Source organism: Macaca mulatta, chromosome 16, assembly GCF_049350105.2.
Source record: "Macaca mulatta isolate MMU2019108-1 chromosome 16, T2T-MMU8v2.0, whole genome shotgun sequence".
Taxonomy (NCBI): domain Eukaryota; kingdom Metazoa; phylum Chordata; class Mammalia; order Primates; family Cercopithecidae; genus Macaca; species Macaca mulatta.
Genome location: NC_133421.1, coordinates 9,685,561 through 9,703,398, shown reverse-complemented (window position 1 = coordinate 9,703,398; position 17,838 = coordinate 9,685,561). Strand labels below are relative to the sequence as shown.

General features: G+C 47.6%; 1 protein-coding gene, 2 long non-coding RNA genes and 1 other non-coding gene across 8 annotated transcripts; 2 read left to right on the top strand and 2 right to left on the bottom strand.

Annotated features, from left to right (window-relative positions):
• Nucleotides 1–1,091: 1,091 nt before the first annotated feature.
• Nucleotides 1,092–10,445, bottom strand: LOC144335316 (uncharacterized). Its single transcript, XR_013406090.1, has 4 exons — nt 10,357–10,445; nt 9,675–9,773; nt 2,693–2,822; nt 1,092–1,239 (listed from the first exon to the last, which is right to left on the bottom strand). It is a non-coding gene; the product is annotated as an uncharacterized LOC144335316 (long non-coding RNA).
• Nucleotides 8,180–10,607, top strand: TMEM107 (transmembrane protein 107). Of its 5 annotated transcripts, none has more exons than XM_015118503.3 (5): nt 8,180–8,391; nt 8,568–8,635; nt 8,737–8,837; nt 9,941–10,016; nt 10,283–10,551. In XM_015118503.3, exons 1-5 carry the CDS (start codon nt 8,305–8,307, stop codon nt 10,350–10,352), a joined length of 402 nt encoding a protein of 133 aa, XP_014973989.1. In that variant the 5' UTR covers nt 8,180–8,304; the 3' UTR covers nt 10,353–10,551. The 5 variants fall into 5 exon arrangements, with proteins under 5 accessions (XP_014973989.1, XP_001112222.1, XP_001112300.1 ...); XM_001112222.5 differs by having other exon boundaries at nt 8,719–8,837; XM_001112300.5 differs by having other exon boundaries at nt 8,719–8,837; nt 9,941–10,037.
• A 361-nt stretch (nt 10,608–10,968) lies between these two features.
• LOC114673286 (U8 small nucleolar RNA) lies at nt 10,969–11,103 on the top strand. The gene has a single exon (XR_003724007.1). It is a non-coding gene; the product is annotated as a U8 small nucleolar RNA (small nucleolar RNA).
• Nucleotides 11,104–12,961: 1,858 nt separating this feature from the next.
• Nucleotides 12,962–17,576, bottom strand: LOC144335313 (uncharacterized). The gene is made up of 3 exons (XR_013406087.1): nt 16,824–17,576; nt 14,376–14,881; nt 12,962–13,560 (listed from the first exon to the last, which is right to left on the bottom strand). It is a non-coding gene; the product is annotated as an uncharacterized LOC144335313 (long non-coding RNA).
• Between the last annotated feature and the right edge of the window lie 262 nt (nt 17,577–17,838).

Genomic DNA, 17,838 nt, shown 5'->3' with positions numbered 1-17,838 from the left:
TTGTTTTTTGAGATGGAGTCTCGCTCTGTCTGGAGGAGGAAGAGGAGGAGACTGGCCCGCTGGCTCATGCCTGTAATCCCAGCACTTTGGGAGGCCGAGGCGGGCGGATCAGGACGTTCGGGGTTCGAACCAGCCATGATCAACATGGAGAAACCCCGTTTCTACTAAAAATACAAAATTAGCCGGGTGTGGTGGCGCATGCCTGTAATTTCAGCTACTCAGGAGCCTGAGGCAGGAGAATCGCTTGAACCTGGGAGGCGGAGGTTGTGGTTAGCAGAGATGGCGCCATTGCACTCCAGCCTGAGTAACAAGAGTGAAACTCTATCTCAACAACAACAAAAAACAAAACAAAACAAAAAAAGTTTGGGCACCAACCAGAAGAAGCTCCCACTGACCAAAATTGGGACAATTTGAACATCAAAAAGAATAACTGCAATGGATTGAAATACACAAAAGATGTTAAAATGTCCAAGTTCACAATGATATTAAAAACAACTACTTTTGCAAGATGCTAGAGAATCAATTCATTTTTCTGAAAACTGGTAAATAATAAGAAAAAACCCACACATTTATCCTGCCTTTCCTGTATGACCTGTATCTCATGGTAAACAAATTGATGACAGCAAGTTCTTACTGCAGAATGGTAGAATTAGGACATCTTAATTTTGCAACTCCTAATGAAATAATGGAGCTAGGCAGTGATGATCAACTAAACCATCAGGTGAAAAACTGATGGGGAATTTTATAATTGTTACCCAGTCTGACTACACCTGAACCCAATGTTCAGCCTTAACACCAGAAAAAGAGGGAAAAGCAGGCGTCCTGATGCAATGGAATGGGAAGGACAAACTGCCACTCATGATGTATTTTTACCAGAAAACTGAACATGACACTAACCAACCACTGGATCTAAGAACCAGTTTACAGGACATACAAGGCATGGAGGAACGTGTTAAATGACATCACAAGAATAAGGCCCAGAAATGGCTCTATGCCTTCAACTGATAAATTGCAAGAAAAGAAAAGAAGAAGGGAGGTGAGGGGGTAGGGAGGAGGCAGGACTCAAGATGAATAGAGACGTGACAACCAGGTGCAGTGTGTGGACTTTATTTGGACCCAGATTCAAACAAACTGTAAAAGAAAAAAGTATGTAGGAGACATTTGGGCAATTTGAACTGTTTGATAATGTCTAGGATGTGCTTCAAAATAACCAGGTGTGGGCTATAAGGGAGGGTATACCTGAAACAAGGTTGGTCATGTGTTGATAATTGTTGAAGCAGACTAGAGGGGTTCATTATCTCCCCTCCCCCTCCGTCCTCCCTCCCCTTTCCCCCTCCCCTCCCCTCTTTTTGAAGGAGTCTTGCCCTGTCACCCAGGCTGGAGTGCAATGGCACCATCTCAGCTCACTGAAACCTCCGCCTCTCAGGTTCAAATGATTCTCCTGCCTCAGCCTCCTGAGTAGCTGGGGTTACAGGCACCTGCCACCACGCAGCTAATATTTGTATTTTTAGTAGAGACTGGGTTTCACCATGTTGGCCAGGCTGGTCTCAAACTCCTGACCTCGTGATCCGTCCGCCTCAGCCTCCCAAAGTCCTGGGATTACAGGCGTGAGCCACCGCACCGGGGTATTTTCCTTATTTTTTCATGTTTGAATTTGTCCATGATAAAAAAACAATTTTTAACTCCTTTTATTAAGAGTTCAAATCTTGGCCGGGCGCGGTGGCTCAAGCCTGTAATCCCAGCACTTTGGGAGGCCGAGACGGGTGGATCACAAGGTCAGGAGATCGAGACCATCCTGGCTAACACCGTGAAACCCCGTCTCTACTAAAAATACAAAAAAAAAAACTAGCCGGGCGAGGTGGCGGGCGCCTGTAGTCCCAGCTACTCCGGAGGCTGAGGCAGGAGAATGGCATAAACCCAGGAGGCGGAGCTTGCAGTGAGCTGAGATCCGGCCACTGTACTCCAGCCCGGGCTACAGAGCAAGACTCCGTCTCAAAAAAAAAAAAAAAAGAGTTCAAATCTTAGTACTTGCAGGTCCCAGTCTTGGAGTGAGTAGTCACTTGGGGGACACCTCATCACCAGCAGTACCTCCTATGGCCACTGGCTGGCTCTAAATATCAGTTTTGTGAGCAGGCTAGAAATAGCATCTCTGTAGGGCAGGCTTCTGTGAATCAAGGTCATGGAAAATGACAGGACAGGCTACTCACTGTTTATCAATTCAGGACATGAAATGTGACTACCCTGTTGTTACTTATATAGTAAGTCCTCTATGCAGAAGGCCTATTTTTTTAATTTTTTATATATTTTTTTGAGACAGAGTCTTGCTGTGTCACCAGGCTGGAGTTCAGTGGTGCCATCTCGGCTCCCAGCAACCTCCAGCTCCCGGGTTCAAGCAATTCTCCTGCCTCAGCCTCCGGAGTAACTGGGTAGCTGGGACTACAGGTGCGCACCACCACGCCCGGGTAATTTTTGTATTTTTAGTAGAGATGGGGTTTCACCATTTTGGCCAGGATGGTCTTGATCTCTTGACCTCGTGATCCGGCTGCCTCAGTCTCCCAAAGTGCTAGGAATACAGGTGTGAGCCACTGCGCCCAGCCCAGAAGGCCTATTATAAGCAGAATGTCCCAAACCTCCAGCTGTCAGAGCCCCCATAATCTAACAGTCATCCTGACCCTCCCTTTTCCCCACTCACCCACAGCGCCAAGTCCAAACTTCCTTTATCTTCTAAATATCTTTTGATACCCTCCACCTACTTGGTCCAAGCCTCATCCTGTCTCTTCTGGATAATTATATGGCTTCTTCATTAGCGTTCTGTTTAAAATCTGCTTAAAACAAAGACAAATAAATGAAAAAAATATATATAAATAAAAATAAAATTTGCTTAAAATCCATCATCCATGTTGCAACTAGAGTCATGATCTAGAACACCGACCTGACCATGTCCCTCCCTGTAGCTGTAAGGCCTGACTTCATCTGAACTCTGCTGTTTACCTAACCAACCTCACACTGATCTTTTATTCCCCTTCCATCACTAGGCTTCTGAAATGCTGGCTTCCTTACTGTTCAACAAACACACTTGGCTTGTTCTCACCATCTTTGCACTTGCCGTGTCCTCTGTCTGAAATGCTCTTTTCCTAGATCTTCACTTTGCTGACTCTTTCACTTCCTTCTATTCAGCGACCTTGGAAAACCTTGCAAAAGCAGGTCCTGGATTTTCCTCACTTTTGGCCTATGACAACTTCTTTAATCTGTGAACGCTTATATTTGATGAACCCCTCACTAAGGGAGCTCACCTCTGAAGGTCTAGGTAAAAAATGCATGTAAGTTACAGACAGGGAAGAAAAGCATGAAGAGTTCTTCAGTCTTTTTTTTTTTTTTTTTTTTTTTTTTGAGACAGGTCTCACTCCTGTTGCTCAGGCTGTAGTGCAGTGGTGTGATCACGGCTCACTGTAGCCTCTACTTCCTGGGTTCAGGTGATCCTCCCACCTCAGCCTCCCAAGCAGCTGGAACTACAGTTGTGCACCACTGTGTTTGGCTAATTTTTTGTACTTTTTTGTAGAGATGGGGTTTCGCCATGTTGCCTAGGCTGAACCTTCAGTCTTTTTATCCTGTCTCCTAAGAACGTTTGAATGCTTGCTATGCTGTAATTTCTGCATTGGAGAATACAGGAAGCTCATCTCTCATTGTAAATTAGGTGTCATTACTATCACTCATTTTAGGAATCAAATGCAATGGGGATCATTTCAAAGGAGAAAACTTGATAGGTTTCCTTGTCCATCCTGAGAGCAGGGAGGTTGAAACTATCTTCAGAACTTTGACGGGGTCCAACAGTTAAGAAAAGAACCGGCCGGGCATGGTGGCTCACGCCTGTAATCCCAGCACTTTGGGAGGCCAAGGCGGGTGGATCACCTGAAGTCAGAAGTCAGAAGTTTGAGAACAGCCTGGCCAACATGGTGAAACCTCGTCTCTACTAAAAATACAAAAATTAGCTGGGCATGGTTGTGGGCACCTGTAATCCCAGCTATTAGGGAGGCTGAGGCAGAAGCATCGCCCCAACCCGCAAGGCGGAAACTACAGTGAGCCGAGATCATGCCATTGCATTCCAGCCTGGGTGACAAAGGTAAAAGCTCTGTTTCAAAAAAAAAAAAAAAAAAAAAAAAAAAAAAAAAAAAGTCTGGGCATGGTGTCTCACGCCTGTAATCCCAGCACTTTGGGTGCTGGAGACTGAGGCGGGCAGATCACAAGGCCAAGAGATGGAGACCATCCTGGCCAACACAGTGAAACCCGGTCTCTACTAAAAATACAAAACTTAGCTGGGCATGGTGGCACGTGTCTGTAGTCCCAGCTACTCCAGAGGCTGAGACAGGAGGATCACCTGAGCCCGGGAGGTCGAGGGTCACTGTAGTCATGATCATACCACTGCACTCCAGCCTGAGTGACAGAGTGAGACCCTGTCTAAAAAAACAGAAACAGAGAGACACTTTGTTGAAGCTCTGTAAAAAAAAAAAAGGCCGGGCGCGGTGGCTCAAGCCTGTAATCCCAGCACTTTGGGAGGCCGAGACGGGCGGATCACAAGGTCAGGAGATGGAGACCATCCTGGCTAACACGGCGAAACCCCGTCTCTACTAAAAACACAAAAAATTAGCCGGGCGAGGTGGCGGCGCCTGTGGTCCCAGCTACTCGGGAGGCTGAGGCAGGAGAATGGCATAAACCCGGGAGGCGGAGCTTGCAGTGAGCTGAGATCCGGCCACTGCACTCCAGCCTGGGCGACAGAGTGAGACTCCGTCTCAAAAAAAAAATAATAATAATAAAAAATAAAAAATAAAAAAAAACATAATAATAATAACTCCTCAGTAAAGTCTAGAAAAATCACAATCTTTTATTTCATGGGAATAAAAGCAAGTTTTGGTGATTACATTGTCTCCAATATGAAGAAAAGGCTGTGCTGTCTTTTAAAGAGATGATTTATATGAAAATGTCATCACATAGTTTCAATATATAGGAGTTCAACACTTTAGGGACTCTCAATCCTATAAATCATTCCTTTTTTTCCTCAATTTCATGTCTTAATAATACTATATAAGACTCAGAAAATATTAATGTTTATTGTTTAAAACTTTTTTTTTTTAAAGACAGAATCTCACTCTGTCACCCAGGGTGGAGTACAGTGGTGCGATCTCAGCTCACTGCAACCTACACCTCGTGGGTTTAAGAGATTCTCTTGCCTCAGCCTCCCAAATAGCTGGGACTACAGGTGTGTGCCATGACGCCCAGCTAAGTTTTGTATTTTTAGCAGAGATGGGGTTTCTCCATGTTGGCTAGGCTGGTCTTGAACTCCTGACCTCAGGTGATCCACCCGCTTCGGCTTCCCAAAGTGCTGGGATTACAGGCCTGAGTCACTGCGCCCAGCCTAAAACTTCATTAAAAAGATATATCTGAGGCCGGGCGCGGCGGCTCAAGCCTGTAATCCCAGCACTTTGGGAGGCCGAGACGGGCGGATCACGAGGTCAGGAGATCGATACCATCCTGGCTAACACGGTGAAACCCTGTCTCTACTAAAAAATACAAAAAACTAGCCGGGCGAGGTGGCGGGCGCCTGTAGTCCCAGCTACACAGGAGGCTGAGGCAGGAGAATGGCATAAACCCGGGAGGCGGAGCTTGCAGTGAGCTGAGATCGGGCCACTGCACTCCAGCCTGGGCGGCAGAGCGAGACTCCGTCTCAAAAAAAAAAAAAAAAAAAAAAAAAAGATATATCTGAATGTATACGTGTGTGTGTGTGTCTATATATCTATAAATATATATTTAAATATATTAAAATATATAAATATGTATAAATATATATATAAATACATATATATATTTTTTGAGATGTAGTCTCGCTCTGTCGTCCAGGTTGGAGTGCAGTGGCAAGATCTCAGCTCATTGTAACATCCGCCTTCTGGGTTCAGATGATTCTCCTGCCTCAGTCTCCCGAGTAGCTGGGAATACAGACACATGCCACCACGCCCAGCTAATTTTTTTTTTTTTTGTATTTTTAATAGAGACGGGGTTTCACCATGTTGGTCACGCTGGTCTCAAACTCCTGACCTCAGGTGACCTGCCCGCCTCTGCCTCCCAAAGTGCTGGGATTACAGGCGTGAGCCACCACTCCAGGCCTTTATTATTGTTTTATTAGAGAGAGGTGTCTCACTATGTTGCTCAGACTGGCTTCAAACTCTTGGGTTCAAGGAATACTTCCGCCTTGGCCTCCTAAAGTGCTGGGATTACAGGCATGAGCTTTCGCTTCTGGTCCCAGAGTGCATTTTCTTTTTCTTCCTTTTTTTTTTTTTTGAGACTAAGTCTTGCTCTGTTTCCCAGGCGGGAGTGCAGTGGCACGATCTTGGCTCACTGCAACCTCCGCCTCCCGAGTTCAAGCAATTCTCCTTCCCTCAGCCTCCTGAATAGCTGGGATTACAGGCGCGCGCCACCATACCCGGCTTTTTTTTTTTTTCAGTAGAGATGGGGTTTCACCATGTTGGCCAGGCTGGTCTGAAACTCCTGCCCTCAGGTGATCTCTCTGCCTCGGTCTCCCAAAGTGCGGGGATTATATGCGCGAACCACCACTCCCGGTCAATTTCTGGCCAAAGTTTCTAAAATAAAGTTTAAGAATAAATGCCCTATTTTTATAGAATTATAAATGCCCTACTTTTATAGAATTATAATTCTAGCGTTTCCTTTTTTTTTTTTTTTTTTTGAGACGGAGTTGTGCTCTTGTTGCAGAGGCTGGAGTGCAATGGCACGGCTCACTGCAACCTCCACCTCCCGGGTTCAAGCGATTCCACTGCCTTAGTAGCTAATCGAGTAGTAGTAATCGAGTAGCTGGGATTACAGGCACGCGCCACCACATCCGGCTAATTTTGTATTTTTAGTGGAGATGGGGTTTCAGCATGTTGGTCAGGCTTGTCTCGAACTCCTGACCTCAGATGATCCGCCCTCCTGGGCCTCCCAAAGCGCTGGGATTACAGGCGTGAGCCACTGTGCCTGGCCCGCGTATCCCTGTTTGTAGCACCTATTATCTTACGGATTTATTTGTTTGCATGTCTGTTGTTGATCTCCCTGACTAGAATACTATTACTAGGTAATAAATAAATATATAAAAATATTTGTTGAAGGAATGAGAAATGCCTCTTGGGCTTGTACTTTAGTCTGGCTAAAGGCACTGAGACGTCGAGTGGGAAGTAGGAAGATATTGTTCTCCTGGGAAATGGGCCGGGAGTTTCCTTGAGGATGGGACTTGACTGAGCAATTAGAGAAGAACTTTCAGATCTGCAGGGACCTGCGCTGAGGCCCAAAGGTCATGACGTCGCCGGTGATAAGAGCTTCCTGGACTGTAGCTGGGCAATGTCGGAGGTCCAGCACCTCCAAGAGATAAAGAAATCTAAGTTGAGTTTCCCTTCCCGTAGGCTCCAAGCCTCCCAGAGACGCAGGGACTGTACCATTCCCTTCGTCCACTCCCACCTTTCCAGCCACCTTGCTTTGCTCTTATTCCCACGCTAGTTTAAGGACGCTGACCACTTTTTGCACTCTGCAAATCCTTCACCAAACTGAGCAAAGTAGTCTGAGAGAAATCAGTCTTCCTCAAGGAAGGTTCAGGCCTAGGGTCCTCAGACAACCAGGGGCTCTGTGACAATCTGTAACTGCCGAGCAGTCCAGGAACACCGGCCTCTCCACGTTCGGGTCCCTTGTTTCTCAGGCCCAGCTTGGTGGGAAGTTAAAGGCATGAGGAGAGGAGGAAGGGGAGCGGGTGTGAGTCTTCGGCATGGCGGGGACCTCAGCCCGGCGTGGCGGTGGGAGTGATCTCAAGTGATCCACAACTGGGCAGCGTAGCTGGGGCTGGGGGCCGCTCCCGGCGTGGGCAACCGCGGAAGCAGAGGTGTCCCCAGGCTAGGCCAGGGTGGGTTTCCGTTCGTCGGCCCTGCGTGGGCAGATCGGGCGCTGCGGGGCTGTGCCACCCCTCACCCTCTGAGAAACAAAGGGCCTGGCTGCGCACGGGTACCCAGCCATTGGGTTAGAAGCTCCTTCGGGTACCCCTGACCTGAGTTAGCCCTGAAAGACCCACAGCAGATGGAGAATGTACTGCTCTCGCGAGGTTTTCCGAGAACGCGGCAGCACGCCCGCGTACGCGGTTACCAAGGCAACTGGGCGGTGCCTGAGCTGGCGGAAAGGAGGAGTTCGTCTAGATTTGTCCGCTTGCTGGTGGACTTGCGGGAGTCGCAGTCTCTGAACTTCCAGCCTCAGAGACCGCCGCTCTTGTTCCCAAGGGCCATGGGCCGGGTCTCAGGGCTTGTGCCCTCTCGCTTCCTGACGCTCCTGGCGCATCTGGTGGTCGTCATCACTTTATTCTGGTCCCGGGTAAGACCCACGGCTGCCCTCCGTCCGCCCCCATTCCCATCTCGGAGTCGTCCCCGCCCCACCCTGCCCCTCTCCCAGTGTCTTACCCACTTGGGTTTTCTCGTGTTCCGCCGTCCCTAGGCCTGCCCAGCAGCCTGCCCCTTTTTCACTTCTCTTCCTCTCTGCCCTGCTCCCAGGACAGCAACATTCAGGCCTGCCTGCCTCTCAGGTTCACCCCCGAGGAGTATGACAAGCAGGACATTCAGTGAGCTCTTGGGACGGGGTGGCCAGAACGAAGAGGTGGTGGGAGTGGAGGGGTCTTAGAAGAAGTCCAAAGGCCTGGGCCAGTCCACTTCCTCTCTGCAGGCTGGTGGCCGCGCTTTCTGTCACCCTGGGCCTCTTTGCAGTGGAGCTGGCCGGTTTCCTCTCAGGAGTCTCCATGTTCAACAGCACCCAGAGCCTCATCTGTATCCTTTCTGCCTGCCCACCTTTCCCACACGACCCATTTCTATCAGGACTCCCTTCAGCCACCTGACACAATAGTGTCTGCTGTAGCCAGTCTCTCCAGTTCAAAGATCTTCAACCATGTGCTAAATCCTGCTGTTTACTAGGCACTTAAAATTCCGAAATGAGAGTAAAATACAGTTTTTGGCCAGGCACGTTGGCTCACGTCTGTAATCCCAGCACTGTGGGAGGCCCGCGCAGGAGGCAACATAGTTAGACCCCGTGTCTACAAAATAAATAGTAATAATAAAAACTCCACTTTTTTTTTTTTTAACCATGAGGAGGTAGATACACATCTGTAATTCAGTGTGATAAGCAGTGTGCTATGGGAGTGTGTAAAGATAGCACAGGCAGGGTGCGATGGCTCACGCCTGTAATGCCAGCACTTTGGGAGACCGAGGCAGGTGGATCACCTGAGGTCAGGAGTTCAAGACCAGCCTGACCAACATAGTGAAACCCTGTCTGTACTAAAAATACAGAAATTAGTCGGGCGTGGCGGTGCACTCCTGTAATCCCAGCTACTCAGGAGGCTGAGGAAGGAGAATTGCTTGAACCCAGGAGGCAGAGGTTGCAGTGAGCCGAGATCGTGCCACTGCACTCCAGCCTGGGCGACAGAGCAAGACTCTGGCAAAAAACGAAAGATATAAAGCACATTGGGAACTCAGAAGAGGCAACGGAAGCCAGGCACATGGGTCAGAGAATTGTGGACCAGGAGGACCAGGACACTGGAGGCTGATTCCAGCGCATATCAAGTCGCTGTCAGCACTCCTGTGTGGCATAGCAGGAGAGCCTACTCTTACCTCTCATCTGAAGGATCCAGGCTGGCCCCTAGATATGGAGTAGGGTAGCCTGAGATCCCATCTGCGCAGTCACTTCTGGTCTCTCCTCACATGACTGTCCTAAAATTCAGAAGTCGGGGATGCTGACTCTAGCCCTTGCAATATGGTGAGGGAGCAAACGATGAACCTGAATGCAGATGCCAACCCCACCACTGGCCTTTGGCCTTTTCTGACCCCTCACTATCTGTCGATCCAAAGACTTTCCTTAACTGTGGTGCCTTCTCAAGCCATTGGGGCTCACTGTAGTGCATCCGTGGCCCTGTCCTTCTTCATATTCGAGCGTTGGGAGTGCACTACGTATTGGTACATTTTTGTCTTCTGCAGGTGTGGTAGCATCCAATATTCGGGAATGAGGGAGGAAGGCTGACCCTAAACCTGAGGGTTTTTCCCCTACCCAGCCCTTTCCTCTATGTGGGAGATACCAGATCCACTTAACATCCTGTAGTCTTTTGAATTTTCATTCCCTACCCCATGCCACCTGTCCTACACTTTCAGGGGTGGGGTCTCTGGTTTGGAGATTTGGGTATTTATATTGAACGGGTTTCTGAATCTACCACTTGCCTCGGTAGTGCCCTTCCAGCTGTCACTGAAATGACTTTATTCGTCACCGTCTTTGGGCTGAAAAAGAAGCCTTTCTGAGCACCTTCATGACGGGAACCTAAGGACGAAGGCTACAGGGGCAAGGGCCGCTTCGTATTCCTGGAAGAAGGAAGGCATAGGCTTCGGTCCTCCCCTCGGAAACTGCTTCTGCTGGAGGATATGTGTTGGAATAATTACGTCTTGAGTCTGGGATTATCCGCATTGTATTTAGTGGTTTGTAATAAAATATGTTTTGTAGTAAGATTAAGACATATACAGTTTTCAGGGCACAATTGAAATGGCGAAACTACTGAAGAAAAAAAAAGAAGCAACGTTATTTTCTAGTTCTGCAGACCGTAAGATACTTGGTATCGCTTCTATTTTGGTTATTACGGTAGTTGTCTGGCGGAAGGGAGTGGGCGGAGATATGTAAATAGAAAGTGCTTACAGTTAGAACGTCCAGCACGTAAATGATCGGAGCATTCTGGGAAAAAGAAATTTATTCCTTTTCGGCAGCCGAACGAAAAAATTCTTTTAAAAATGTGCAAGCAAATATGGCAATACAACTGGAAGGATGCTAAGTAGTAGGGTTACTTATACCAACGCGTCGTGAACTCACCCTAGCTGTAAACGGAATCTTTTTGACTGAGTGCGGAATGTCGGCTATTTAGAAATATCGTCAGGTGGGATAATCCTTACCTGTTCCTCTTTTGGAGGGCAGATTAGAACATGATGATTGGAGAATGCATGAAACGTGATTAACGTCTCTGCGTAATCAGGACTTGCAACACCCTGATTGCTCCTATCTGATTCTTCCTGACGATCGCTTATGTTTCTGTTATGTTGATTGTTAGTTTAGTTAATGTAGTTATCATGCGGTGCAGGGAATAGTTTTCGTATTTCGCTATTTTGTGATCTCGCCAAATTTACCTGGTTTTGAAAATTGTGAGTTGTATTTGTTGCTTACTGGGACTTAGGAGGTAGGATTGTGCAAATGGACTCCCGTTGTTCTTTGTCGTTTGATACTTTGACGCTTCACCTCTTCTCAGGAAACACTGCACATCAGTAAAAATCTGTAATCTAGTGCACAGGATGGTTCCCCTTAGGATGATACTCATTCAATAGGAACGGTTTTTGTTTTTTGTTTGTTTGTTTGTTTGTTTGTTTGTTTTGAGGCAGGGTCTTGGTCTGTCGTCAGGGCTGGAGTGCACTGCACTGATCTCGGCTCACTGTAACCTCTGCCTCCCAGGTTCAGGAGATTATCCTGCCTCAGCCTCCCAAGTAGCTGGGATTATAGGCAGGTGCCACGATGCCCGGCTATTTTTTGTATTTTTAGTAGAGACTGGGTTTCACCATGTGGGCCAGCCTGGTCTTGAACTCCTGACCTCAGGTGATCTGCCCTGATGATCGCCCTCAGGTGATCAGCCTCCCAAAGTGCTGGAATTACAGGCGTGAGCCACCGCGTCTGGCCTTTTTATTTGTAAATTTTGTGCTATCCATACTTTATACCAGTACAATTTATCATACACTTATGTATATACATGGATACATTTGTTTTTGGAGAGTTGGTTGTTAAAAATCTACCAGTACACCCCCAAGAAACTGATCATCGCCAATGACTTCTGCTTCCCAAATCCAGAGTCACTTTTCAGACTTGAGTTTGAGTTTGACCTCTGTTCAGCATATGGTACGTTGACCACCCCCTCTTTTTTTTTTTTTTTTTTTTAAGACAGTCTTACTCTGCTGCCCAGGCTAGAGTGTAGTGTGCAGTGGTGGGATCATAGCTCACTGCAGCCTCGAACTCCCAGGCTCAGATGATCCTCCTGCCTCAGCCTCCCAAGTAGCTGGGACTATATGTGAGCACCACCACACCTGGTTAAGTTTTAACATTTTCTATAGAGACAGGGTCTCACTGTGTTGCCCAGGCTGGTTCCAAACTCCTGGGCTCAAGCCATCCTCCCCACTAGGCCTCCGAAAGTGCTAGGATTACAGGCATGAGCCACCGCATTTGGCCCACTCCCCTCTTTTGCACTTTTTTCTCCCTTAGTTTTGAAACAGTGGTTCCCCTGGTTTGCCTACTACTGTACTGTTCTGGTTGTTCCTTTTTACGTTCATTCAATGAATACTTAGAGTACCTGCAGTGTGTCAGTTACTGGGGACATAATACTGGGTTGTCTCCTCTGCTTGCCCCAAAAGTGCTGGTGATCACTACTCCTCGGGTCACTTCATCCATCTCTTGTTTTCAAACATCAACTAGATGCTGCTGGTTTCCAGATCTCAGCTCGCTTATGTGAGCCCTAGCCCAGGGCCAGGACTATAGGAATAACCTCTGCAGCCAGACTGCCTGCCGGGGTCCCAGTGTGTTTTTTTCTCTTATCAGGAGGTCACTTGCCCTCTCTCTGCCTCAGTTCCCTCATCCACACTCATAATTTTTTTTTTTTTTTTTGAGATGGAGTCTTGTTCTGTCGCCCAGGCTGGGGTGCAGTGGCGCGATCTGCAACCTCCGCCTCCCTGGTTCAAGCGATTCTCCTGCCTCAGCCTCCCGAGTAGCTGGGATTACAAGTGCCAGCCCCTGCACCCTCCTAAATTTTGTATTTTTAGCAGAGATGGGGTTTCGCCATGTTGGCCAGGCTGGTCTCGAACTCCTGACCTCGTGATCCACCTGCCTCGGCCTTCCAAAGTGCTGGGATTACACCGCGCCCGGCCACACTCATATTTTTTATGTGAGTAGCAAGTTTGTGTCTGGGGGATTGCTGTGTCTGCCTCAGGTGACCTTTTCCTGCAGGGTTCAGGGACTTCATCAAGGCTGCATGAACCGTTTTGAACCTGCTTGCTAATTTTCTGTGGTAGATATTCGTATGTGCAGCAGAATTCTCCTGCATCTGCAACTTCTACCAGGCGGTGGGGAAATGCTATTGATACCCACCAAAGGGACAGATTGGCTCAGATCAGTTCACAACAATATCTCATGGGATCGCTGAGAGAATTAACTGAGACAATCCAGTTATCTGTCAGGGGAGAAGGGTAGCAGAGTGTCAGGCCTGTGGTAACTGCTCAGTGCCTTTTCCCTGAGTTGATTTGGGTCTTGGGATTCTCCCATCGTAGTGGATATCTGCTGTTTTTGCCAGTTCAGTATCCATCCTTTATTTCTGGTAATAGCACCACCATTTTCTTTCTTTTCTTTTCTTTTCTTTTCTCTTCTTTCTCTTTTTTGACAGCGTCTCGCTCTGTCACCCAGTCTGGAGTGCGATGGCGCAATCTCGGCTCACTGCAACCTCGGCCTCCCGAGTTCAAGCGATTCTCCTGCCTCAGCCTTCTGAGTAGCCGCGATTACAGGCGCCTGCCACCAAGCCCGGCTATTTTTTGTATTTTTAGTAGAGACGAGGTTTCACCATGTTGATCAGGCTGGTCTCGATTTCCTGACCTCATGATCCGCCAGCCTCGGCCTTCTGAAGTGCTGGGTTTACAGGCGTGAGCCATCGCGCCCAGCAGCACTACCATTTTCTTTCGGGAGACCCTCCCTTATTCTTAGTCTCCATGGTTAGGAAGAGGCTGACAGCCACTCCTTCCCTACCATTCCTCTCTAGACTCATTCTGTTTTCCTGGGCGTGGTGACTGGTTCAAGCATAAACCTTGACAACATAGGACTATTGCTGGAACTTTTGGGAAAAGAGAAGCCTGGACTCTTCCTGGAAATAAAAGCATGCTGTAAAATAAAATAATTAGGCTGGGCGCAGTGGCTCATGCCTTTAATCTCAGCACTGTAAAAATACAAAAATTAGTCGGCCATGGTGGCGTGTGCCTATAATCCCAGCTACTCTAGAGGCTGAGGCAGGAGAATCGCTTGAAACCGGGAGACGGAGGTTGCAGTGAGCCGAGATCGCCCACTGCACTTCAGCCTGGGTGACAAAGGGAGACTCTGTCTAAAAAACAAATACAAAACCATGAAAGTATTCAAATAAATCTTGGAACTTTTAACCTTTATATTTTGAATAACTTAAATTTTTTTTTTTCGTTTTTCTTTTTGAGATGGAGTCTCACTCTGTCGCCAGGCTGGAGTGCAGTGGTGGGATCTCGACTCACTGCAACCTCCGCCTCCCGTGTTCAAGCGATTCTCCTGCCTTAGCCTCCCAAGTAGCTGGGACTACAGACACACACTGCCACGTCCGGCTGATTTTTGTATTTTTGTTTTTAACTTTCCCTCCCCTCCCCTCCCCTCCACTCCTCTCCCCTCCCCACCCCTCCCCTCCTCTCCCCTCCCCTCCCCTCCCCTCCCCTCCCCTCCCCTCCCCTCCCCTCCCCTTCTCTCTCCCTTCTTTCCTCCTTTTCTTTTTCTTTTTCTCTTTTTTTTGAGACAGTCTCCCTCTGTTGCCCAGGCTGGAGTGCAATGGTGCAGTCTCAGCTCACTGGCGCCTCCGCGTCCCAGGTTCTAGCTATTCTCCTGCCTCAGCCTCCCAAGTAGCTGGGATTACAGGCGCGTGCCACCACACCTGGCTAATTTTTGTATTTGTAGAAGAGACTGGGGGGTTTCACCATGTTGGCCAGGCTGGTCTCGAACTCCTGACCTCAGGTGATCTGCCCACCTCAGTCTCCCAAAGTTCTGGGATTGCAGATGTGAGCCACCGTGCTCAGTCCTATTATTATTATTATTATTATTATTATTATTATTTCTGAGACAGAGTCTTGCCATGTGGCTCAAGCTGGCATGCAGTGGCATGATCATGGCTCACTGCAGCCTCAACTGCCCCAGGCTCAAGTGATCCTCCCACCTCAGCCTCCCTAGTAGCTGGGATTGCAGGCACCCACTGCCACTACTGGCTAACTTTGATGGCTTTTTTATTTTGTTTTGTTTTGAGGCAGAGTCTTACTCTGTCACCCAGGTTGGAGTGCAGTGTTGCCATCACAGCTCACTGCAGCCTTGACCTTCTGGGCTCAAGCAATCCTCCCACCTCTGCCTCCAGAGTAGCTAGGACCACAGGCAGGTAAAAACACACCCAGCTAATTTTTTAATTTTTTTGTAGTGACGGGGTCTCGCTTTGTTGCCCAGGCTGTTCTCGAAGTCTCAAAGTATGGTAATAAAACACTGAAGGCATAAATGAAAACACTCACACACTTAAATATATATTAGAATGTTGGCCAGGCGTGGTGGCCTGTAATCCTGGCACTTTGGGAGGCCGAGGCGGGCAGATCACGAGGTCAGGAGATCGAGACCATCCTGGCTAACATGATGAAACCCCGTCTCTACTAAAAATACAAAAAATTAGCCAGGTGTGGTGGCGGCGCCTGTAGTCCCAGCTACTTGGGAGGCCGAGGCAGGAGAATGGCGTGAACCCAGGAGGCGGAGCTAGCCGTGAGCGGAGATCACGCCACTGCACTCCAGCCTGGGCGACAGAGCGAGACTCTGTCTCAAAAAAAAAAAAAAAAAAAAAATATATATATATATATATATATATGAATGTTAAAACTATGCATAGTAAAAAAAATAAGCAAAAGTTAAAGAATAGATGATAATCCAGGGGAAATTTTTTTTTTTTTTTTTTTTTTTTTGAGACGGAGTCTCGCTCTGTCGCCCAGGCTGGAGTGCAGTGGCCGGATCTCAGCTCACTGCAAGCTCCGCCTCCCGGGTTCACGCCATTCTCCGGCCTCAGCCTCCCGAGTAGCTGGGACTACAGGCGCCTGCCACCTCGCCCGGCTAGTTTTTTGTATTTCTTTTTTTTTTTTTTTTTTTTTTTTTTTGAGACGGAGTCTCGCTCTGCCGCCCAGGCTGGAGTGCAGTGGCCGGATCTCAGCTCACTGCAAGCTCCGCCTCCCGGGTTCACGCCATTCTCCTGCCTCAGCCTCCCGAGTAGCTGGGACTACAGGCGCCCGCCACCTCGCCCGGCTAGTTTTTTGTATTTCTTAATAGAGACGGGGTTTCACCGTGTTAGCCAGGATGGTTTCGATCTCCTGACTTCGTGATCCGCCCATCTCGGCCTCCCAAAGTGCTGGGATTACAGGCTTGAGCCACCGTGCCCGGCCCAGGGGAAATATTTTTAATTCATATTGCAGAGAAAGGACTAATTTTGACATATATAAATCGACAAATTTACAAGAAAAATACCAACAACCCAATAAAACTGTACAAAACTTTTCTACAGAAATTTCACTGGTAAGGAAATACAAAAAACTCTCAACTATATGAAAAGATGCCTAACCTCATTCATCAATGAGAAATGCAGACCATGTTTCAACTTAGCATATTTGTAATCACCAAAAAGTTTCATAGAGTGTTGGAGGGGGTGTGGGCAAACAGGCCTTGCCTATTCATTGGTGGGAATAAAAGCTGGTAACATGTTTATGGAGAGCAATTTAGCAATTCCCATGAAAATCAAAATCACAAACACCTATTCCTTTGACCTAGGATTTATTTTTGTTATTTTATTGTTTTTGAGACAGGGTCTCACTCTGTTGCCCAGGTTGGAGTGCAGTGATATGATCATGGCTCACTGAAGCCTTGGAAATCCTAGGTTAAAGTGACCATACCACTGCAGCCTCCCAAGTAGCTGGGAATACAGGTGTGAGCCACCACACCTGACTGGTATTTTCATGTCTAAGAATTAGCCCTACATATTTGCACACAGGTGAAAGGGGAATGTGTAGGTTATTTTTTGCAGCTTTGCTTGTATTGGCAAAAGGCTAGAAACAACCTAAATGTCTGCCAGTAGAGGATTGGTTACATTCTGATACATCCATACTGTGGAATACTATGCCACCAGAAGAAAGTGCATTTTATTCAGTATAATGGAACAATGTACAAGATACATTAAGTGACAAAAGCAAGGTGCAGAAAAGTGCATGTAGTTTTTTACACATTGGTGTAAAAAAAGGGGAAAACTACAAGCATGATTGCTTACATATGCATGGATCATCTCTGAAAGGAGGCGCAGGCAACTGGAAGTATTGGCTGTTGTGAGAAAGCAGATTGAGTGGCAGGGATACAGGGTGGGGAAGAAACTTTCTCCATGTGCTCTTTTGAACTTTTGATATTTTGAACATAAATTGTGTGTGTGTGTGTGTGTGTATGTGTGTGTGCATGTGCGCACATGTGTGTGTTTAATATACAAGGTTGGGTGCAGTGGCTCACACTTGTAATCCCAGAACTTTGGGAGGCCAAGGCAGAAGGACTGTTTGAGCCCAAGGAGTGTGAAACCAGCCAAGGCAACATTATGAGACAAACATAATCTCTATAAAAAATTTTAAAAATTAGCTGGATGTGGATGTGGGGGTCTCTGCCTGTGGTCCCAGCTATTTGGGAGGCTAAGGTGGGAGGATCACTTGAGCCCAGGAGGATCACTTCGAGGCTGCAGTGAGCTTTGATTGTGCCACTCCACTCCCTCCTAGGTGACAGAGTGAGACCATGTCTCTGAAAAAACAAATAAAAATTTAAAAACTATAACATTTTTGGGGCGGGGCATGGTAGCTCACACCTGTAATCCCAGCACTTTGGGAGGCCAAGGCTGGAAGATTACTTGAGGCCAGGAGTTTGAGACCAGCCCGGAAAACACGG